Below are 24,773 nucleotides of genomic sequence, written 5' to 3'. Positions count from 1 at the left end.
GAGAAGAAAGAGCCACATTTCTTTCTCTGACACTGAAATCGAAGTTGTGAACCCATTTTTCTATTCCATGAATTTTTAAGTCACAACACCAAGCAGATTATGTTGGGAAATAGAAGATAAAAACACTCTGACAACACCCCAAAGTCAGCATCCCTGGGGATTCAATTCCTTCAAACTTTTTGAGTCTGAGCACTTTGTGCCTTTATTTTTCTGGCCCTATCAAAAAGCTGTTTTTCCACAGACTTCAATCTAGAAGGGTTTTCACTCTTAAAGACAGTTGTTACCAAGTTGAAACAAACTAATAAAAGCTACATTTGTCTGGAACTACTCTATTTTGCAATGGAAGGAAATTTCAAACAAAGGCTGCTAACCTTTAAACAAATGAGAGGGTACTCAGGACAGGAGATACGCTATGCCACCTAGGGCAGGATGCTCTAATGTTATCCTGGCTTGGTACCGCTTGGCCTGCTGCGGGCCTGTCTCCATTCTGTTTCCCATCAGAAGGGGGCTCTAGAGTAGGGCCTTATTTTCTTTATTTATACAGCCTAGGTGCTAGCTACCGTGGAGTGAATGTTCAATAAACATTTGCTGAATGAATGAAGCAATCAATGTTCTTGCTATTTACTCCTCCACTCTCATCGAGGCTGCCATAGTAAGAGAAAAATAAGATGAAAAAAACTTACTTTGCTAGATTTAGAATCTTCTAAAATACTGGCACTTAACTAAACATCTCAAAATACCATCTTCTAACTCAGAAAGAAAGGATATTAAAGCCTTTTGGTCCTAGATCCTGATATCAATTACAGACTTTTCTTACTATAAGTGTATCATTAATTCAGGTGTTTACATCAAGAGCAGAACAAAGTAAAAATATCTTTTTTATAGGTGGGTGGGGGTTTATAAGTTTGTCTGAAAACCTTTAGTACATCACATGAGGCAGCATAAAAGAATGGTGTCCTTATGTTCATAATTTTTCAGCATTATGACTACTGCAATCTAAAAATGCTCTCTAATCTTAGGGGAGAATTACCATTGAAGAGAAAGTGATAAATAATTGCAAAGTACAAGGCCTTTGCAGCATAGTTGGTTGATAGTTTTGTAGTAACTCTCTGTTTACTCTAGAGAAAAAGTGTTGTTTGCTCCCAAGGCCAAAATATGACACAACTATATTGGTACTTTAGTCTAAGCGAGTACCATGTAACTGCATATGGAACACAATGTGACCATGTCCCTTGGGGCTGCATCACACTTCTGCTGCACCCTTCACACTCTTGGACACTGGCATTTCCCAGTTAAAAACATCAGGAAGGTTCTAAGACTATTAAATAAAGAAATGCAACACTACAAATGCTTGTCCCAATCTTGACTTTGGGCTTTAGTTATTTCTTTAGTTCTGAGTTATGAAAACATGGAGCCTGTTTGCCTGTATCTGATGCTGCAACCTTCTTTAGATGCTTGATTCATATACATATATTTCATTAAAAATAGGATGGCTTTTTCTTATTGCTACCATTAATTTCCTATGCCTGCATCAGTTTCTAAATAAAAACATTAATTCCTAGAATTACAGAATGTTAAAACTGGAAGAGAAGCTAAAAATAATCCAGTCAAATCCACTTGATTTAAAGGTGTAGAAAATAAGCTGCCAAGAGATGGAGAGCATTTAATTCACTGATGTCATTTACTACAGATAGTTCATTATAGTAAGCCAAAGTGTAGTATGTCTATCTGACAGCAACCAACATTTTTGGTTAAGTTTTCAATTAGCAATAATCGTGCCTCGGATAAACCTCATTGGCTACGATACTGCCACTGTGCAAAGCTAACATTTTTGGCTAACAAATGATATTATTAATAGTTTACATTGAGAAAGTGTTAGGTTACTAACAGCATACCTAAATGATTTTAGCTTTAACTTCTGTAGCTGTCGTACTTAAACATCTTCCTCCATATTTGTTTTCTTTATTCTAAATATGAGAAAATGACTCAGGAATAATTTAAATTCTCTGTATGCCTTTGATGCATTACTTTGCTGAGCAGTGTTATGTTACTTGTTACAGGTTAAAATAGCAAAGCTACAGTGTGTTCACACAAAAGAATATTTTGTCTTATACCTTCCATGTGGTTTTTGAAGGAGTCCTCAACACTGGGTTTTGATTTCAATCTTAAAGAGGTTGTGTAGAATATGCTTGGTTCTACTGCAATATCATGACGGCATACTGACATGCTAACAATGCTAGTCGAGGATAAAGTCCATTTTTGTCTTTTTCATATCCCTAGTTTGTGGCATATGGTAGGCAGTCAATAAATGCTAAATGAAAAAAGAATGAACAACAAAGCAATGAACAGGGAGAAATATTTATTGGGCACTGGTCTTATTTTAAGAAATCCTGATGCCAGTGGTCTATTTAAAAAAGGTCTAATCCCTAACAGAAAACTGAGGTATGTATGGTTAGGGCCACTGCATTTGTGAAATGGGCTCTGGCTGGATGCAAAATTTAGACAAACTCAGTACTTATCAAGTAGCTGCAATGGGAAAGAGAACATACTTATGCCATCTTTTAGTACAAGGAGGTTTGCTTTTTCTAAAACCAGGTGAAAGAGAACAGGAATATTTGATGATTAAAATTAAAAGGTAAAAGGAAAATTGTTTGTGTGATGGTCCTTGGAGGACAGGAAGAACCAGAGGCAGGTTTGTGTTGGAACAAAGGAGGGGAAGCTGGGGGCTTTCCATAACAGCCAGCTTGAGCTGACTCAGAAATGGATGTGTTATAAAACAGCTATCATTTTCTGTAAACAGAGTAATAATTATCCTATGTCAGCTAGTAAAGCTAGCTTTGCATTCATTAATTTTGTCCTCAGAATAACCCATTAGTTAGGCATTATTATTTGCCCTTTACAGATGAGGACACAGAGGCCCAGAGTAGTAAAGCAACTTCTCAATGAGCTAGATGCAGGTTAGTCTGCAGCCAGAGCCTAGGAAGAGAGCTAGGTATGTACAGTGACAGGGATCTGACCGCTAAGGATCTGGAAGCTTGCTTTACTCACCTTCTAAAGGTGTGGCTTCCAAAGGTGTCCGGATTGCCAATAGATGGGAGTGAGAGCAGAATGCTCTATGACCAGACTTCTGTATGATACAAACTGACAAATGCTACTTGGTGTTTATTTATGTACTTAGGTATATAGTGGCAGCAAGTGACATGGCAAAAGATTAACCCAGGTCAAGAATAAATGCGATAAAATGCATACATGGTCAGAATGGCAAGAACACAGAAGGGGATCTCAAACAAGAATGATGTCCAATGGCATTCCCAATTCTGATGGCTTCTTGCTAATTCAGCTCAACCAACATCTGCTGAGTGCCTAGCATGACCCTGGGAAATGGGTCAGTTACATCGTCTGGTGTCAGCATGTGTCTGGGTTCTTTTACAGGACCAAAGCTTCCTTTTAATAGGACTTGTAAGGGGTGCCTGGATGGCTCAGTTGGTTAAGCATCTGCCTTTGGTTCAGGTCATGATCCCAGAGTCCCAGAATTGAGCCTTGCATCAGACTCCCTGTTCAGTGGGGAGTCTGCATCTCCCTCTTCCCCTCATCCCACTACTGCTCTCTCTCTTGCACTCAAATAAATAAATAAAATCTTAAAAAAAAATAGGAATTGTAAATTACAGAATTTGATTTGAAATGGTGATACTTCATTAGTGTACTGGTTACAAGAAACTTTTTTCTTAGGGGGGATTTTGTATTTTATTCATGTTTGTGGCATGAATACCTAGTACAGTACCTAGAACTCAGCAGGTGCTCTATTATATGAAGCAAAATAAGAAAGGAAGGAGGAGGGCAGAAGACCAGAGATCCCTGCAAATAAAATTTGCAGATAATCAACAGGCAATAAAGATTTATATGTTAAAAAAAAAAAAAACATTGACACAAAATGCAACTGTCTCCTGTACATATCCCTTCCCACATGTTACTGAAGTGGAGGCACCAACAGGTAGTATGCATACAAGTTCCTGATACAAAGCCAGAAGGAACATTAAACACAAAGGCAGAACAGAATTTTCCTAATAGTCTCACTTTACAAAAAGTCAGTGATCCATTTTTGACTTGCTTCAATGGCAACTGAAGGAAAATTGTTTCTTTGGACTTAACTACAAAGGGTTCCTTGTGAAGTGCCAGGGGTCTTCTATAAGCATAATCATGTGGTGAAAAAGTTCCTAACAGCAAAGCCCAGGTGAAGGTGGTAGGCAGGGAGACCAGGCACAATGAAATCTGTATTTTTAGACTTCAAAAAGTTCAGAAAAAAATTTAGGTATGCTCCCATGATCAGAAAGATGTGCAGCTCAAGACAGTTGAGAAGTATTAAAATATAAACTCTTCAGAATATAATACCAATTATCTTGGTGTCAAAAAACCCGAAGTTGGCCAGTTAAGCAAACATGTGTAGGTGGCAAGCCAGCTCCCTAATGAAGTCAGCTTTCCAAGAGGTATGAAGCCAGGACAGCCCCGATGCGTGGAAGCTTATAGGACATTTAAAGACGGAAACAATCAAAGTCACAACAGCAGTTTTATAAACTCCGTTTTAGCACCAACTCCAACAGGCAAGCGGAGTGATGGTAATATGTAACTGAAAAAAACTGAATTACTCAACTTCTTTTTTGTGTCTGTCTTCTTCATCAGAGTATTCTTATAAAAGAAAGTGTTGGACAATTAAGGTTAAGAGGACATAAAGCCCAAGATAACTGATAAATCAGAAAGTAAGCATCTACCTACATTAAGTAATTCCAAGCCTCTGAGCCCAGGATAATTATACCCGGAGGGTCACAGAGAACCTGCTTATTATAGAAGGGTTGTCTATATTTGAGAGATCAGACAGAATGGAAAGAGATTTCAGAAAACTAAAGGAGGCCACCAAATGTTAATTCAAAAGGGACAAAGGATTCTCAAACTACAGGAACCAAACTTGACATTCACAACTGAAAATTCTATGAAGAAAATGGTTAAACATGTGATTTGTGAGCTTTAGAAAGGAAAGCAATGACCAGCAGTAGCCAGTGTAGGTTCATGAAGAATAAGCCATGCCCCACTACCTTCATTTTATGCTTAAAATAGGGTTTCCAGCAAAAGAGCGCTGCAAATGTAATGTGTTTTCATTTCAGATGAGACACAGATGGAGTGTCTCAAGACATCCTTGTGGAGATGGAGCTGACATGTTGTTAGCTGAATAGCTTCACTAAGGGAGTGAGGATTATGGTTCAGGGTCATTGTGCAGGTAGGTCTTAAGTGCAATGGGGATCTGTCCTTGGTTCTGTACAATTTATTTCAGTTTAACAGTTTGGACGAGGACATGCAAATTATGCTTATCACATTATCAAGATTCAAAAATATTCCAAGTAGTTGGGAAATAGTTTAAAACTCTCAAGATAGAACACCTGGGTGACTCAGTGGTTGAGCGCCTCTACCTTTGGCTGAGATCATGATCCCGGGATCCTGGGATCGAGTTCCACATCAGACTCCCTATAGGAATCCTGCCTCTCCCTCTGCCTGTGTCTCTGCCTCTCTCTGTGTCTCTCATGAATAAATAAAATCTTAAAAAAAAAAAAAAAAGAAAAGAAAAAGAAACCCTCTCAGGATAATTTCCTGCTTAATTTGGCCCTATATTTGTATCATTTAAAAAAATATTCAAATACAAAATGAATGGAGAACCACCTAACAGATGATGTAAAAAGCACCCAGTGGTACTGTCTACTTGTGAACTCAGTATTACCCAACAATGTGAAACTCAAAGAGCTAATCTGAATTTAGGCCATACAATACCACTGCACTGATCAGACCAAATTCTGAAGTATTCTATATGTTTCTGGGCCAGACATTCACACAAAGATAGTGACCTATTAAGTATGTGGAAGATGGAAAGGACCAAGAAAGTTCTAAAAACTATGTCACATGTGGAATGGCTGACATGACTGAAGATATTTATTCTAGCAGAAGAATTGGGGGATTCAAAGTCATTTTAAACATGAAGAGCAATTCATTGCCCCCCCCCTCCCCCCCCCCCCCGCCGGAAGCAATGCAATATACTCTATCTAAAGTTTCAGAGGTCATAGCCTGGAGACATGATTGGAATCTACATGGAAGAGAGCTGGGATCAACAGTGTGAAGCACATTCTAAGAATTATGGCTGCCACATGTAGTATGTGACACCCTTTATGCAGGTGACCACCTTGTCATTGTCATTGGATGATTCCAGCAACGGTGTTAGAGAGAGAGCCAACTGGGTGGTTGGAAAGATATGTACTCCAAAGACCCATGATGCAGCTGGACAGCAGGTAGTATCTGAATACAGTGAACATGAAAAGGAGAATAAAGGAGCACCTTTCTGCCCCCAAATGACTCTGTATTTGTTTGTGTTAAATACAAATTTTCTTTTCTTCTTTCAGGTTGCTAAAGGAATGTCATCAATAGGAATGAAAAAGATATTCAATCACATAATATGCTTTGACACTATCATATTAGGCCCAGAACAAAATGCAGTCTTCTGTAGACTTACTGTTTTTGCACTGACAGGTTCGACAACCATTGTGATCAAGTTTGAAACCATAAACGCAGTCCTTCTCTGTCAGCGTGCAGTTTGATAACTCCCCACATGCAGGTGGATCAATTGTGATGTACGTTGGCTCTAATAATAAAAAGAGAAAAAAAATCAATCAAACATATGATTACCTCTTAGATGCTATTCAATCTTTGAAATCCCACACTACAGTAAGTTGCAAAAAAAAAAATCAATCATTTAAAAAAAATCAATCATTTTTATCAAACTCTAAACTTTTATACTTTCATAATGTTTTTAACCCCTGAAACAGAAAGATTTTTATTTAGATTTTTGAAAATCCAAGAATTCTTTTTCTTTACATTTGGGCTTGTCTGTATTTTTTTTGGTATCTTCACATAATACTTCTCCAATGGTCACCATCATAGAAAGCAGACAGAAGAGGTTAAATTAATTCCATTTAATTGTTAACTATTCTTCTATTTCCGCTTGATGTTTTCAGAGTTTATTTTCTATGAAAATCAGGACACAGTTTCCAACCTGTCAATTATCTCTCCATTTCATAACTCTTCTGAAATCTGGATTTCCTATCTTTTATAGGACAACCCTTCAATTACTACAGATGATATGTTGGATATAATAGTGACTAGGAACTTATCCTCAGGACCCAGGGCTTACAGGAGTGGCAGAGTCAGACACAAGCAGCCGGTCAGCAGGAAGAGTGAGCGGCCGTTCTGGGAAGAAAAGCATAGAAGAAACCAAGGCCAAAGGTGATGTGTACCTACCCTGTCATGCTAATAATGAAGATTTGTCCTAGGGAAGTAATTGCACACTTACATAAAGTGCATTATGGGTCTGTATGTTTATACTGCTCTTTATGAATGCCTTTAAGCTTCATCACACTCCAGGGAGACAAATGCTCTCATTTCCCCCATTTTATGGATAAGAAAATCTAGGATGGCACACTTGTTCCAGATCACAGAGTTAGTAGGTGATGGACTCAAGCCTCAAGCCCAGGCATTCTGGCTCCAGGGTCACAATCGTGGCCACCTGTGTAGTACAAAGCCCATCATAATGGTCCTTGTTTTGCAATGCAGCTAAGTGACAACTTATATAATGTAAGATTGTGGGAAGGGTGTCCTCAAAAGGAATAGGGCCACTGACATATTTATGTAGCTTCTTTTTAACCAAAAGATACTATGAACTTCTTCAGAGTAAGCTGGTCCTCACAATATCTTTGTGAGGAGCTAAGTACAGAATGTCTCTACCTATGTTTCCACAAATGGAAAATATGAGGTGCAGAGAGGGTGACTGGCTTATCTAAGTTTACATAGCAACCCAGTGGCAGGCTGGGAATAGAACAGAACAGAGGTTCCTGACCTCCTGTCCAACACTCTATCCATTAGTTCACACTGTCTTTCTCCAGTTTCATTTCCCGTTACCAGGGAAGAGAGACTAAAATAAGTGTTTTAACTGCCACTGCTAAGATCAAGAGTTCTACATTTTTATCCATCTGCTAAAAGAGGCCAATGATTCAGCCCTTCACAGGTAGCAGGCAACTATGACTTACTCAAGAGATGCTTTGATCAGCACTCTCCCTGTAAAAATACGTATTAAGAGGGTATAGGCACATTCTCTATTTTTATTGCAACACAGTTTGAAGAACATCTCCCTGAAATTTTTATGTGAACTTTCCACCGCTGTAAAATTTCTAATTTCTTTAAATCACTGACGTATCCTCTCTGACAGGTAACTGTAAACATCAAAAAGTAGTTTAAGTTTAGGCAAGTTTTAAGATGCCATGAATTAAATACAGCTGTGCTGCTTTCTGATATTCTCTTAAAATTTACTGTAAACATCTTTGGTTTGTGAACCTACATAGCTTTTCTTTTATCATTACTGTTATTAGTCAGCCAAAATACTGATTCCATTTCAGCCTTTGGCCACAAGACAGACAATGTTTTGTCAACATTATTCTAACCACAAACGTAAGACAGAACAGAGGACTTGAATCACTTTTAAGGAACTACACTATGGATTATCCCAAAGACAAAGGAGTTAGGTATATGCTCTAGAGTTCTGAGAGCAAAAACCAGGGCTGGATTCTGAAATCCATGCTCAGTGCTTTAGGGAATGGCTTATGGGTAAAGAAGTGTTTTGAACATATCTACGTGGACCAAAGCTTTGTAGTCTTTACTGATATTTAAGTTCACAAAAAACTTTTGCCTTCAGAAAATACATTATGGAAAAATGTATTTGGGCAGATTATACCAATGCTGGAAATGCATAATAATCATAGGGTAGTGTAAAATTTTACTTTTAATGAATTTTAATGATTTGTGAAGAGAATTAATAGTGCTGTGCTGTATATGCTTTGTTTGATACTTATTATGTTTAATGCATGAAATCAGAATTGTGATCTGTGGCTAGGAAGTAAAAGGAAAAAGAAATGGGATGGTCTGAGGATCAGAACCATGCCACTGACTTGAACCGTCCCACACCTTATCCAAATAGCTTCATCATCTAGGTAGAGAGTCACAGATGTCCATCAAGCACACATTTCTCCAGGAAAGGAGATCCGCTGAGCATGTTTTCCTACAACATTGAGGGTGATAGCTTTTTCTCAGTTTAACAAATTAAAAGAAAATGGACAGAAGAGCTATTCATTAGGTGCTGGCAAATATTTAAGATAAAACAAGCCTTACTGGATGTCTTCCAAGTCCCAGATAATATGGTCAAGGGCAAGAAAGAAAAAATTATTTTGCACCTTTAAAATTATATTTCTCCTTCATTTATGATACATTAGATGGAAGAAATTGGAAGTATATATATTTCAAATTATGTCTTGCTCAACATTTAATGTTAAAACACAGAACAACTCAACAAAACCATTTACTCATGGAAATTGTCAATTTACTCTAGAACTATTCAATTTCCCCTCATACGTTGGCTGAATACAACAACTCTCACCGTGATATAGCCAATACAGATAGAAGTCTAAATGTTTTTAGAAAGCATTTTAACACTTGTCCTCTCATTTTTATGACATTAAGAAACAAGTATTATTTTCAAGTACAAACTGGAACAAAATTTTAAAGCTTTTTGTGGTGACGCATGATTTTGTGGGTACTTACTGCTGTTGTCCTAGGTCACTGGAGGAAATGGTGATCTACATGTAAGAGACACATTTGTAGACAACTAGCTGTCTAACATTTCATCTGAAGTCATGCATTACATTCTATTCCCTTCCATCATTCTCTCAACATTTTAGGGCCTGGTGTCCTACCCTGTGAGGCCCTCTCTGTATCACAGTTAAATTTCTGTAAGAACATTACAACAGGAATATGTAACTACAAGTTATCTAGCAAAAGAGCTGATATTATCATAAACCAATCTGAGAGTTCGCTTTCAGTCCAAAACATTCACATGTAATCTCAGGAGTGGTGCTCTTACTAACATAAGGACAGTGTTCTGGGAAAGAAAAACCACTGCAATTCAATTTCTTATTCCAAATAATGAACTCCAAAGTGAGACCCATTTGATACCATCCTGAATTAGAGCATTTAAAATCAACGTTACATTTAGAGTCCTTATAGAGTAATGACCAAAAGTTAGACTGTTTGCAAAGTTTCTATCCAAGGAAGTTCTTAGGGTGGGAAGAGGTAATTTTAAAGAATCTAGAATCATGGTATCATAGTATGATTGTTTCTAATCCACACAAAGAAGTTGGAGGAAGTGTTGGTGACATATGTGACATATGTGAGCTGCTTTGTGAAGAGTACTCTGTGTGTCAGGGACTGTTCCTATCTCACACTTTGTACAACAGTGTTCTGAAAATGGAGAATATCTCGATGAGTCTTGGCCTGAAGACCAGAAGATTCTCATGTAAATCCTACATTTCTATGCTCTTATATTACATGGAATACTGAAATGATAGGCCAGAAAGTACATGCCTTTCCAGAAGGATGATGGTGATGCTGTGCCCTTGGCAGGTTTGGGTATTATCTGTTGAACAGGGGTTCTGCTAAGACTTTTGGAGACAATGATGCATCATGGTATACAATGCCTGTTGCTTGGAGCAAAGAAAACTGTCCCCCCCCACCTTCAAACTGGCTGGGCAGAGATGTGTTAGTGGGCCCCTTTCAAAGGAGAAAAATTGTCTCAGATCTCCTCATTTAGGAGAATGAGCAAATATTTGCACAAAGGTGGGTATCTGGTGAGGGGGAAGTTCAGTGAGGTTCTGCTTACAGGATCAGCCTGAAATTCCATCTCATCTTGTATTGAATCAGCTGAGGAATTAAAGAAATACCTTAATGTCCTCCAAAGGAAGAAGGCTTGAAACAGCAGGAATTCATTGTCTTTGGCTACAACTATTTCTAAAGGGAACCCTGGAACAGCTTCTTTGTGGAGAAGAATTCTAGAAATATTTTCTGAGCCTAGAAGCAATAAAGAACAAAAATGGGTGTTTGTTACATCTACATCCAGTTTGCTTGCTGTTTCCTACCCCGCATCTGAGTGGGGACTGCTGTTCTCAGCTTGCTGTCTTCCTGAATGATTTTTAAAGACCCTCTGAGCACCTTATGCTGTCCAGAAGAGTTATTTTTACAAGAACCCTTGGAATTGTGTCAGGAGTGCAGATGTTCAGCCACCAATTCTTATCCTAAGCCTTAGAGAACAAAATTCTGGAAGCAGACCTATTATAATATGCAATAACATTAATACATAATGGTTTTTTATTTTACATTTATTCAAAATTTAGAGATAACTATTTTTCATATCTTAGAAAGCCCAACAAAGCCCTTCCTAATAAAAATATTTCCAGGAAAACATTCATATTTTTTTAAGACTTAGAGAGCCCCAGAAACTAAGTTTCTGAGGAACACCACCAATATTTTACATTGATGTTCAAATATTTCCTAGGAGCAATTTTATCTACTCAATGGAGATGTTAAGGTGCTGTGGTCACAGTTAATTGGATGAGGAGCACAAAGTTAAAATCAGTATTTTAACTCCAAGGCCACAGCACTAGGCCACAAAAATAACATATATTTGATTATTTAGGAGATATAAATGGGTTAACTAAATCTAAACTCTCTACTTTCTTGCTTTTTGTTATTTTATAGAAAATTCTCCAAAAGAAAGGGAAGAAGTTGAAACTCAAATTTAACCTTTTAAGATGCTAAAGTTTTAATATCAGTCCTATTGTCATATCAGATAGTTCAACACATCTGGGACAACAAGAGAACTAAAAAGAATATATTTTGATCTTCAATAATTTTAAAGTGTGTAATAATAATGTGAATTTGCTCCTGAAATAATTTATATAATCACTAGTTTTTACATTTTGAACAACTGTAGCTTAAATGAAAATGTTAATGGATCCTTTTAACTTGGTGTCTAATCTTTATCACTCCATTGAACTTCTGGTTTTGAAATAATGCATACAAAGTTCTTCTCATTACCTTGATTACTATGAGCTGTTTATCTCCTGCAAATAATACTAATTATTTCCATTGAGGAAGGTGTGAAGCACTCTTTCTGATTAGCAACCCTGGGAAGGCTGACAGTCAATTAGTAGTTCTTGAGTATGGGTGGGCGATTTCTGGAAAAATACTTGTGGAAGACATATAGAGCCATCCCTCCTGGGTCTGTCTGGAACACCGCCTCTGACGGGGTGGTGGTGGGGGGGTGGTGTTGGGGATTAGCTCTAGTTCCAGATTTCTATCATCTCTGGGAGTGCTGCATCACCCTGCTGCCATTTGGGTGCATGGCAGGTCTGGAGGGCCTGGAGGTGAGGAGCAGCTATCTACTAGCACCCTTGACTCCAATGAAAATATGTGCATGCATACACGTTCATGCGCCCACAGTATTTACCTCTCCTTTTGGACTTTAATAATGGTTTGCATAACGTCACATGGCTCTTCTCTGTAAATTGACAAGCCTGCTTATTTGATTGTGAGAGACAAAGATGAACAATTTTGTTCTCTTTTCAGTCCTAATTCATTCTCTTAGGAGTTTTAAAAAATCATTTGTTTGTTTGTTTATTTATTTAGGGCTGCACTTCATTAAGCCATGTGAATATCTAATGAATGGAAAAATTCTAAAGCTTCCCTAACTTTCTAAGGCTAAGTATATCAGGCCTCCTATAGCCTACCAGTTACTGTGAGGCTGGCCAGGGCCATAAAACTGTAGATAAAGTTGGACAAGACAGAACCAAAGGAGATAGCTTATCTGCTTTACTGTGTCTTCATATGTCATTCTGTTACCACAGTGGCTTTTCAACCACTGAGCCACCCAGGCGTCCTCCACAGTGGCTTTTCAAATGTGACCCTAACTGGTCAGAAAACCATTCCAATAAATCACCAAATTGTCAACACAATTATAGCCTGGGAAGAGAAGTGGTATAAAGATGAAATTTTCCCAAATGAAATTAGAGGGGAAACTATTAATGTGGATGATAAGAAGAAAGAGACTGAGGATACAAAACCACCCTAACCTGGAAGGTGGGGATTTCCATGGGGGTATGGATGTGTATTTACAAAAAGTCTCATGAAGTCATGGAAAAATAACTACAGCTGGAGTTCTCAAATTCTTTCAGCCACTACACACTTAGTGATCCTTTTTTCCTTTGTATATATTTCTCATAACAACACCTACATCCTTGTAATTTTTAAAGTACTTATCAGAGAGCAGTTTCTTTATTTAAAATGAATAGCGTGAAAATGTCCCCAAGATCTGTATTATTTTATGGTCAGATAGAGAAGTGACCATATGTTTACTTTAGACCTATTTATTAACTTTGTATGCTTTTTTCCAAGGAACTTGGCTGTTGGAGATATTTTTCTTCTTTTATCAATCTCATATTTAATAGGAAAAGACAGTAGTAGGATTCTGAGGTTATTATTCAAAGACCACAAAAGACAAATTTTTTTTTATATAAAGGATATATTTTTCCAAGAATCTAGCTTGAGAGATCTTTTTTTTTTTTTTTTTAGCTTGAGAGATCTTACCAAAAAAAAAAAAAAAAAAAAAGATTCCAAGAATAATTTGAATCTTCTATATGAGTCTTATATTTTATTTTTATATTATTTTATCGTTCATTTTCTTAGATGATGGAGCTTGGTAATCTTTAACCAGAAATAATGGGTCACATAAATACATTTGTATATGTGTGTGTATACACATATTTTAACAGCTATATTGAACTGTGTGTCAGGTGCTCAGCATTTTGGTATCTCAACACACCCTCGAGGAATGGTCCCTGCATTAGGAATGAGGATTTATTCACAATTTATAACTTCAGCACCAAGACTAGTATTTGGCCCACAGTTATGCTAAATGACTGAATAAAGAAGAAAAAAGATGCCTGGGCACCGAAAGTCAGCATACACTTTTTTGATGAAGAAGGGCTCCCATTCAATATTGTCCTTAACAGGCTGAATCCCTCATTTACTACCTTTTGGAGGACTGGATAGTAAGTTCTTTAGGATTCTCATTGCTGCGCTAGTCCCTTACACATAGTTGGTACTAAATGAGCTTCCCCTGAGCAGCAAGCTAGATCAGAAGGCTGCTGTGAACCTGACACTGTAATAATAGTGAAAACTGAGCAAAAATCCCCAAATCCAAGCAGTCTAAGCGAGAAACCCAGTGATGATAAGCAACTGCCTGAAACAGGTTCGATTATGATCTGTATCTTTGGCTTGAGAAGGCAGACAAATATACAAAGCAGCGTAGGTCTCCCTCAAAATTCTTAACATAAAATCTGACACCCTGAAATTTCAATTTTCTGAGGAATTCACTTCTATGACTATCTCAATTCACTGATGGTGCCGAATAAAGTATTATGAAAATAGTCCTGCAAAGAGCTGGGCACACACTCAATTCAGCAATACAACAAGCAGGGGATGAAGAATGGGCCCTTTTGCTTAGTGCTCAGCAAATTTACCTTGCGACGAAAACAAACAGTGGCAAAGAGTCAGAAGGAGAAAAGGGACGAGTGGGCTCCTGAATGTGAAAGAGTGCACAGATGATGTCATCTCAGCACCTGGCACCTGGAGGGGGAGCTGAGGAGCCCATTTACTTTACTCAGTCGGGATGTGCCACTGGTCAGGGCCCAGGGCCTGGATGGGAACGAGGCTGGGCAGCTGGGGAGCATGAGCACTGAGACAACTGGGGAACGTGGCTTGCGTGCCCTCGGGTAGGGCCTGTGTCCCTGCATAGCCACAATAGGCTTTCCTGGAGGTCGAACAGCAAGGTCAAAATTCCTGAGCCAGGGAGAGGCTCAGGAAATCTAACAGGATCAAAGGCCAGGCCACAGAAAGGTCAGAATAATAGTAACGGTCTCAGTACCTGAGAATAGAGCCAGGAGCAAGAATGGCTTCTATATCTGAGCCAGGATGGTCAAGTACTTTTCATATTCACCAACTTCCTTTTGTCATCCTCTCCCTTTTCATAATGGGGGTCTAAAGAGAAGCTATGCCAAGGACATGGACTTGGAGACAGGAGATTTAGCTTGAGTCTCTATTCTCTCATGGTCTTACACATGATGCTGAACCCCTTTGGGTTTCTATAAAATGGGAATATCCATTATTCCAACCTCACAATATCACTGTGAGGCTCAAATAAGATCATAAAGAGGGGACAATAAACTCTAGGGGTTACATGGCTATTACTTGTTGCTATAATTACTCTTGTCATGACTATCCTGCCCGCGTGGAGCTACAACTGGTCTCAAGAGGATGGCTGAGTAAATGAATTATGTGCCCTTTTGCAGGCCTTAAATGTTCAGCTGATAAATGGTATGACAACTGGTTTGGCATTCTGAACCCGGTCCATTGTAACCTAAGCATCCTTTTCTATCTCCAATGATAACATGAAAAGCATCTGGGATGTGGGTTGGTCCATGGCATCCTTTCATATGGTCTGGTAAGCTTTGGAGCGTGTTAGTGACCAGCCACTGGCGCCTTTCACATTTGCTGAGTGGCAGTCTGATATCATTGTTCCGCATTTGACTATATCCGTGGTGTCTCGAAGAGAACAGAAATCTCTTCATAATCAGCTTATCCAGTGTGAGTTGAAACAATGGTTCTGTGTGCCTGGCTGACCCCGTTCTTCCTCTCTTATGATGGGGGCCTTGCTGGATCTTTGGGGAGGAGGGCAAACTCATTACGTTAAAATACGGAATATTTTGGTAGCTTTGCCAGTGGTCTTGCCACTCTCAAATTGCAAGAGGAGACAGAAGACCCATCTCTAAAAGCTGTCTTTGATAAACAAATCCTAGTTTCAGATGTATGACTGAATAAGACTTATGTCAACAGTAAGAGACAGTTCAACCAGTACTTTCTTAACAATACTGGGGGCATTTCACTCAAATAATAATGTGCTCAGTGTCTGTCACAGGACTGTAAAGCATCTCTACTGAATTAATCTGGCCTAAAATCTCCATGGAATCTTTCTAAAACTTGGTTCCCAGAAAGCATGAAAGAGTCATAATCTTGAAAAGATCTGAACTTACTGATCCCTCTCAATCTATGAGGCATATGGCCATCCATCCCAAACTATTTATTATCTTTGCTAAGCATTTTTTAGATAAAATTTTGAATAAAATAGAGACTCCTTGAATTGTTTTTAAAAAGTGAACTGATGTGCAGGGCCACAGCTTTCTAATAGGGTGAAAAAGAATATCATCTCTTGTTTTCTTAACAATAGCCAAACTAATGGTGCCAGGGTCACAGTATAAAAGCACAGGTATAGGCAAATGGCAAGTACCAAAGACCCAAACAAGCATTAAATACACCTTGCTTGGTTCCAAAGCAGATCCAAAGCAGCCTCAAATTATATCATGCATGTATACTTTTTCAAAAGGGAGGAAATGAAGGCCAAGGTAAATTTTTAGTAGAAAAGAATTTACTGGAGCCAGTAAATGGGATGAGGTCAGCACCCAGAGCACATGCTGTGAGGTCCTGCCTGGTTGGGACGTAGCTCACAGATACAGCTCTTGGTTTGCTCTAGTAGCCAAGGTGAAGAGTCAAATCTAGACTGCTCAGGACTCTAAGACTCCCCAGGAGCCAAGTACTTGTTGGCCTCAGAACTTTCTTGGGGATTCCTGATTGTGTTTCACAGTGGCACTGCAAAATAAAAGACAGAGCCTTGTACTGAATCTTATTTTCGATTGGTGACCAGCATTAATTACATTTTGTGGTCTCTGGTCTGGCCACCTGAATTGGGCTCTGTTTCAAACAAATGTGATAAATCCAGCTAATCTCTCAGGTGTGAAAGTAATATTCACTTGATGTGTAAAAAGGTATTCTGTAGGTACAAATGGTAATTTGGCCTAACTCCTAATAATTCAACTCGAATTAAAAAAATGCCAAGGCATTACCATCACTTCATGCTTCTGACAAATTTCAAAAAAATTACTCAATGTTCATTATCACTGATTACCTACTGAGTTTAGAATAAACTGATGGTAGGTCCCCTGGACTATGGTATGGCACAGCTGAGTCCCTGGTAGACCTCCCAGTGCATGCTGATGGTTATGGGGAGCAGTTAGGAGTCCCAAATGGAGATGAGGACATATGAATGTCATCAGCTCCCTGCCCCCTCAGGAGCTACCTCTAATGGAAGATCCACAAATGGCTAAGGGACACTCTTTAGTAGACATTTTCACTCCTGATTTTTTTTTTTTTAAATAATAACACTGTAGCACACATTTTATACACTGAGTGACATTTTATCTTCAACAATCAGACAGACACAGCACAGGAAATACTCTAAAGAGGGCCTCTAAAACAATTCACTGGGTTACAATCTCTAAAGCTAACCCTCATATATTAAATAATGTGAAATCATTTTGTTCTTATAAGATAAACTTAAGACCATACAGTGAAAGTTTAAAATGGTACAACCAGAAGTGGAGTTAGAGAGCTAGGATATTAAAAATAAATCTTGGAGGAATCACTAAGTCTCTTAAAAGAGTTATTTCTACAGGGAAATTATTTTAGTCTAATTTATTTGAAAATATGTTTGAATGGAGTACCTGTAACATCATAAAAAATGTTGTAATACATGACCATTTAAATAAATGCTTCTAGCCCCTAAAAGTCATAAAAATACTATGTAGTAAGTGAATTGATTTTTTTAAAAAATAAACACACCAGGAGTTATACTTACAAATAAGTTGTTATTGCTAAAAGCACACTTTCAGAGGCTATATGCTTGTGCTAAAATGCTATTCATGTTAAAATTCTATTTGAAGCTTCTCTTTTAGAGTAGCTTTTCAGAGCAAATTACTATGTCATAGAAGACAAAGTACCTTTATTTTACTGTCCCTTTCTGCTTCCCCTGAACGATTTTACTGAGCTAGATCATCCACTTTTTTTCACGAGACTTAGACATGAATGACTCTATTTCCTAGAGTCTGATAAACCTTTAAAGTCAGGGGTCTGAGAAGCTACGGGCATTCAAAAGGATGTGCCACAAGCTCTAATACCAGTTCCAACAGAGAAGTATCAAAAATGTCCTGAATGATTGTATTTCTGCAGGAACTGCGTAGTTTTCCCAGAGAACTATTTTGAAAGGAAACACACTTCACTTGGATATGTAAATCTTGGTACATTTAAAAATAATTTTGCTACTTTATCATTGGACCTTATATTGGTATAAACAAACAAGCTTCATATAAAAAGTGCTGCACTGAGAACACAGGTCTCAGGTGTGTTGAGTCCATTCCATTTCCGTTCTAGAACAGAGGTAAAGCGTGGAAGGAGATGAAGATGAGGATTTTAAAATAAGATGGTCTAATAGAGTCATGGTTAGGTAAAGCTGAAAATCTCTGAAAAGCTAGACAATGTGATTATTAGCTAAAATGTTAAATTCTATCAAACTGACAAAAGATAAAAGGAAACCAATTCTGCTACTTCTGAGTCAATGGTTATTCCATAAAGAAAATGAGATCTGTCTTTTTTAAAGTCCACGAGTCTTTTCTGACGGGCATGTTTCTTAATAACCTTCATTAACTTCTGTTTGGTTGCCTAAGAGTTGTCTCTTATCCAAAAAAAGTTTAACACAGTCTCAGTAGAGATTGTGTTTATTTAAGCTTGTTGGAAAAACATTCCTATCATTTCAAGAATGACTAAATATTTTTCATTCACATAGTTAGCATTCCAGACTATGTTTTCCTGCCTCTGTTGATTAGATGAAAATTAGCAGGCCCAAGTCTAAGCTATTAGATTCAATTATTATCTGCGTAGGAAAATTAGGAGACACCTAGCAATAATGCCCTTTTAGGTATGGGAAGTCGATAGCAGGAGAAATAAACAGCAACCTGCCCCTCGCAGGCCACATCCCCAGGAAAATGCTTAAGAGCCGGGGTTGCTGGAAGCTGTGAAATCAGAGGCAGAGGTTTTTCTAATCATGTGTTTCATAATACGCTCTGAACAATAATATTCTAATGTTACTTGAAATATCTAAAGCTATTTTAAATTACTGGAGAAAACCAAAATATTATGAAATTCATTCAAGAAAAATTTTTGATGCTTTAGGTTAAAAACCTACCTAGGTTAACACACAGTCATCTGCTGTGCATTTGTTACCCAACACAGGACCTTATTTGGACAAGCTAAAAAACAGACTGTGCTGTATTTTAATTCCCATTTATGGAATGAGTTTCCAGGACACTTAGAGTTAAAAGATGAAACAGCATGCCTAACGGTCTTTGAGATATTACGAGTATTTTATTATTCTTGGCCTACTAATAATAGCACCGTAGATGGCACTGAAGCAATACCACCCATAAACTGAGTTTTGATCCCTGTTTGATGTATCAGAATGTTAATATCATGTGACCTCGTGGCATCTTTGACTTCACTGCCTCTTGGGTCAGTGAAACTATGCTTGACTCCTTGCCACAGAAGCAGTAGCTTAATCATTTGAGATACTGTTCAGTGAGGAAGTATTATGGGCAGGGCTGGAAACATTTTTTCTTGTTTTAAGGAATTCCCACCCAGATATGTGCCTGGTACAGACTTTTCTGGCAGCCCAGTAGAAAATTCATTTGAAGGGCGGTTTGATTCAAGTGATATCATCAGCATTTATGGGATAGAAAATAAAAATTCCTATAAAATTAGGATTGATAATGAGGAGGACAGTATGTTTGACAGACCTCCAGTCCCCTGGAGGTACACAGCATGCATTCTACTCGGTGAGCTGATATTGCAGTGGCTTACTAGAGCCACACAGGTCAAGAAAAGCCTCAAGTTCTTCAACACTGTCTCAAGTAGGATGAGGATTACTCAAGTAAGAGATCCAAGAAAGCCAGGGGCTGGGACAAAAGATAGTTGATTGGTTCAATCACATTCTATCCTAAGTCCAGAGAATTAGAATCAATGCAGAAGGCAGCTCTTAACCTTCTACTTCAAGAATTGGTTTACTTCAGGTTAGGGGAATTATTAGGCCTTTCTGAAACTTTGTTCAGTTTCATAAAATAACTCTGCAAATAAGACACATGTTAAGTTTTTATTATGGAAATTTTTTTTCAAATACTGAAGTAAATAGCATAATATGACAGATCCTTATATACCCAATATCTAGCTTTGATAAACTACAAATAACTCTTTGATTTCTTGAGATGGGAAATAGATTTGCTTTTGTTTCAGAGAAACAGAACTAGTTGAAAAAACTAGCCATTTGCCAGACTCTTCATTTTATGAGGTTATTTCCATGAGGCATGGAATTTATTTACTGGAAATCTAAGTCATAATATTGAATATTACCTTATAAAATATTACCCACGTTGTTCCTAATTTTGAAAGGTGATACTCTTAGTGTTGGCTCTGAAATCCCCCAGGTCATCAAAACAAACAAATCCTCCCAGCAGGAGACTGTACACACTGGGCTCGAAGAACACTTAGGTCACAGTGGCCACCTGGGTGGGGTCCAGCTATAGCCCAAGATGCACAGCAGATTAGGCTTGACATCAAGACTTCTAAGTGACAATGAAATTCTTATCTCTTGCATCAGGTATGGTAGCCAACCTGGCCTCACACCTGTTCACATTTCTTGCATTTTTCTTATTGAGTCATCAAGGGCATGTCATATATACCTTAGAGCCAAAATTTTCTTCCCCAACACCTATCTTACCTTTAATTATAAAATAGATTTTTTTTTTTTTAATGGAAAGTAGTACTATGTCCTTAAGGGACATCCCTCTGACATTAAGAATCAGCATAGGCAGCACTGATATCTGATGTTATTGAGAAAAAAAGTATTTTCAATATTGAATTGTGACATTAAAATTCTAGCTGACGTAAAGGCAGCAGCACCTATATGCTCGCAAGGCAGATCTTAAGAGTGGTACATTAAACATGACATTGAGCATTATTAGTCTTGTAGAGTCTGCGGAAGTCCCACTTAAATTCTGTGATTCTGGACACGGGCTGAATTGAAGAGAGATGAGCTGCCATTTACAAACCAGTGCTGGAAGGCCCCTTGGCTGCCCTGGGAAGGAGTCAAGAGCTCAGTGCTCATCAGGAGGATGAACGGTCAACGTGAAGCTAAATGGTCTAACTTGCCTGTAGACATCTGGGCCCACTGTGTGCCAAACACACTCCATCTAACACTCTGCTTTCTATTCTCAGAGTGTATTTTCAAATAAAAGCATCCTAACATTATTCTTGCCTCATCTAATCAGTGTTAAGAAACCCTCTATCAGGGTACGCCACCTCATGAGTTAAGAAGGACATCTAGAAGATGAGTTTGCTTGATTTCCTACTCCAAGCTCTCACTCTCTCCCTTGCTTGCTTGCTCGCTCACTCATCATTTATTCATTTAACAACTTCTGAGCCTCTACTTACATGTCAGGTGCTGTTTTACAGATTCAAAAGAATATGCTAAGTTCCTAGCTCGTGGGGGAGTAGCTTCTTTCAGGCCACTGTGACCCTAGAGTACAGCACATGGTCTGTCTCAGAGGTAGGACACCTGCAGGGTCTGGAGCCAATCCTCTGAGAACATACTGCTCTGCCATTTTTGAGCTGTCTGACCTTGGGCAAGTTACACAACCTCTCAACTTTGGGTTCTATGATGATAAATTAGGACAGTGCTACCAGAGGGAAGTTGTGATGATCAAATGAGCTGTTGCTCTTAAAGCACTCAGGCTGGCTCAGTCAGTGTGTGAGAAATGTTAGCTACTGTCATTCTGGGCTATAAATAAGATGACACAAACGGTGCTAGATGCTGAGGAAGACCTAATTCTGCCACCTTCCTTTTCAGTTTTTAGGGTTTTTTTTTTTTTAAAAGATTTATTTATTTTAGAGACAGAATGAGAGAGCGAGCACCCATGCACTTGTGCACTGCAGGGAGGATGGCGTGTGGGGGAGAGTCTCAAGCAGACTCTCTGCTGAGCATGGAGCTCGATGTGGAGCTTGATCACACGACCCTCAGATCATGACCTGAGCTGAAATCAAGAGTTGGATGCTCAACTAACTGTACCACCCAGGGGCCCCTGTGTCTTCAGTTTTTAAGGAGATAAGGACATATCTTCCATTTGTACACTTAAATTGCAAACTTTATATAGTACTCCATTCTCTTCCATCCTAGTTCTTTAAGAAGGGCCAGAAAATTTAAATCATGCAATTGAAGAAGAAGAAGAAATGGAGAGAAAAGCCAGCAGAACAAAACCCAAGAATACAATCAGTAACAGACTTACAGAACAGGATGGCTTATCTATATACCTGAATTGGGTGTTGACAATAACTTGGTAAGACTCAGTCATAAGAGTACTTAAGTGCCAATTTAAAAAGCACTTAGGTACTTGTGAATCAAGTTAGCTGTCAAGTAACAGCTGAGTCTTGAAGGGCCCCCAGGTTCCAGTCCCCAGTCCTCTGGGAGTAACCAAACACACGGTGTTGTCACTTGGAAGGTATGGGTCTCCAGTAACAACATGCTCACAGCAAAGTCTGCCCTCCCTGCAGGTCCTGACCTATCATATTTGGTAACACATAATTTATTCAGAAAGAATCTCCAACCACAATCTTTGTGTGGGCTCTTTAATCTAATTTCAGGCTCTGACTATGTACCACCAGACTGCAGCTAATAGAGTGAAGGCCAGCATTTGTTATGCAATTGTGCACAGAGGAATTTATTGTGTACAAACTGCATAAACACCAGTGTTTCTGGTTTTCTCCAAATAATTGTGGCTGTTATTTATCACACATTAACACCTTACTTTTTTCTTATTTCATCTAATCTTTTCACTATTCTGAGAACACTTGAAACTCTACTTAAATATGCTGCTGACAAAGGTATTTTCGAACAATTTCAGAAATGTCTTTTCTTGGGTCCTCTAAACTAAGTAATAAGATTCATTTGCCTTGCATTATTTTATAAGTTTATTATTATTAAACCTTTTAGTATTTATTCTTAAGCTGTGCACTATTTTTTGATCCCATACCAAAAGAATCTCTGTCTTCCTATTATGTCTTAAAAATGAGCAAGCACAGTCTTAAATGAAACTCACACTTAAGAACAAAAAAAAAAAAAAGAAAAGAAACTCAAGATAATTTAGTTCTCTGAAGACAAGAAAATGGAATGCAGTAAAAGCTAGATTAAAGAGAAAAGGGGAATGGAGATCGGCAGAAACTTGAAATTAAGACACTAAGCTCTGGTCAGAAGGTTGTCTGGACACAAGGCTTGGGAAGGAGCTCTGTGTTGGGTCTCAAAGGCATCATTCCCCTTGCAGTCCTCAAACTGCCACCCCATTCCTGTCTCCCCCTAACACAGTGGCCAGAACCAGAGATGAAGGAAGGTGAATAAGGAAACTGAAAATAAGGACAAGAGCAAACAGACGACATCTAGGAATGTGGGACCCAGGTAGAAAGTAGCTGAATCTGACAAGACTTCCGTATCCCATCACATCTATGTAATGACCACTGACCTTGGAGGAAATTACCTACATCTCTCTACCTTAGTTTCTTCATCTTTAAAATGAGATGATGAGGCCTTCAGCACAATGTTATCAAGAAGATTAAATAACATCAGGTACAAATACAAAGCACTTAACCCCAGAGTAGCTAAATACAGGCACACCTTTTCTCCTGGTTTAATTTAAAACAGACTAAAATATTTTCTCTGACTTTAACAAGGAGTTGTCTCTTATTTATCTTTGCACCCAGTGCTGTATTTGGACGATCAGAAGTTCTTAATATATCTTAGGAAATTAACAGCTGACCCAAACTATCACTCCTTCCTCAAACAGTGGAAGATTAGATTATAACTCCACACAGATGCTGTGAGCCCAAGCTCTAAGTAATCACTCTAACATTCACTCCCTATCCAAATATCCACATGATGTAGGAATCGATCGGTCTGAGATGTTTCGCACACAGACATTCCTATTCACGGACAGTTTGCCTGCTTCAGCACTGCAGTGGTAGGTAGCTTAATGCATGCAAAAGGGCTTGCCTTCCCTTCATTTACTTTCAGACAGAAGACCTTAATTTTTTTTTATAAGCTTTTTAGATTTCTTTTCAATTTATAATTCAAGACTCATGAAGTTAAAGGATTAGTGTTTGCTGGTTAATACATGTAGGCTTTAAATTTCTCTTAAAGTTATCACGTACATATATGTACTTAAGTTTATTTCAAGTTGACAGAAGACTGTCTGTCCCCAATTCTCAGGGAAAGATATTTCCACCTCTGTTTCAGCAAGGCACCCTTTCTCATAAAGCCAACCGTATACCATCATATGTATTTCCATCCACTCCTTTTTCCGGCACTGAAACACTGCTTTGGGATGGGAGGAGTGTATGTGTGAGGGGTGGGTGATTTCTACAAAACTGGTCATCTGGAAGCTATAAACTTTTGGAGTGTGGCAGCTGCACTCTGAGCAGAGTAATGGTAAGGGATTTGGTGATGTCAATAGACCTGGAGTCCTCCAGCTTAAATTTTTATATGATTTTTAAGTTCTTTATACTTCTAAGCCCTCAGAGGTTAAAAAACCTAGTCAGGCAAACTCTGAAGTCTGAGTTTCTTACAATTTAGGTAGAAGCAAAAGACTTCTTGATATAGGATTTAGTCAAATGAATTGTTTTTTAAAGATTTTATTTACTTGAGAGAGAGCAGGGCAGAGGGGCAAAGGGAGAGAGATAAAAAGTCTCAAGCACACTCTGAACTGAGCACTATGTGGGGCTCAATCCCAGGATCTTGAGAAAATGATCTGAGGAGACACCAA

The 24,773-nt window shown here is 38.4% G+C and overlaps 1 protein-coding gene and 1 non-coding gene across 4 annotated transcripts in view; both read right to left on the bottom strand.

Annotated features, from left to right (window-relative positions):
• CRIM1 (cysteine rich transmembrane BMP regulator 1) overlaps positions 1–24,773 on the bottom strand; it is a 184,606-nt gene that overhangs the window by 43,585 nt on the left and 116,248 nt on the right. For all 3 annotated transcript variants that reach the window (XM_025454191.3, XM_025454192.3, XM_035700380.2), the window contains one exon: positions 6,548–6,676. In XM_025454191.3, coding sequence (XP_025309976.1) covers positions 6,548–6,676 — 129 coding nt within the window. The remainder of the gene's footprint in view (positions 1–6,547; positions 6,677–24,773) is intronic.
• LOC112665148 (U4 spliceosomal RNA) lies at positions 1,684–1,824 on the bottom strand. The gene has a single exon (XR_003140250.1). It is a non-coding gene; the product is annotated as a U4 spliceosomal RNA (small nuclear RNA).

This window comes from Canis lupus, chromosome 17 (assembly GCF_003254725.2).
Source record: "Canis lupus dingo isolate Sandy chromosome 17, ASM325472v2, whole genome shotgun sequence".
Lineage (NCBI taxonomy): Eukaryota > Metazoa > Chordata > Mammalia > Carnivora > Canidae > Canis > Canis lupus.
The sequence above is the reverse complement of the archived record's forward strand: the minus strand, read 5'-3'. Positions and strand labels throughout refer to the sequence as shown.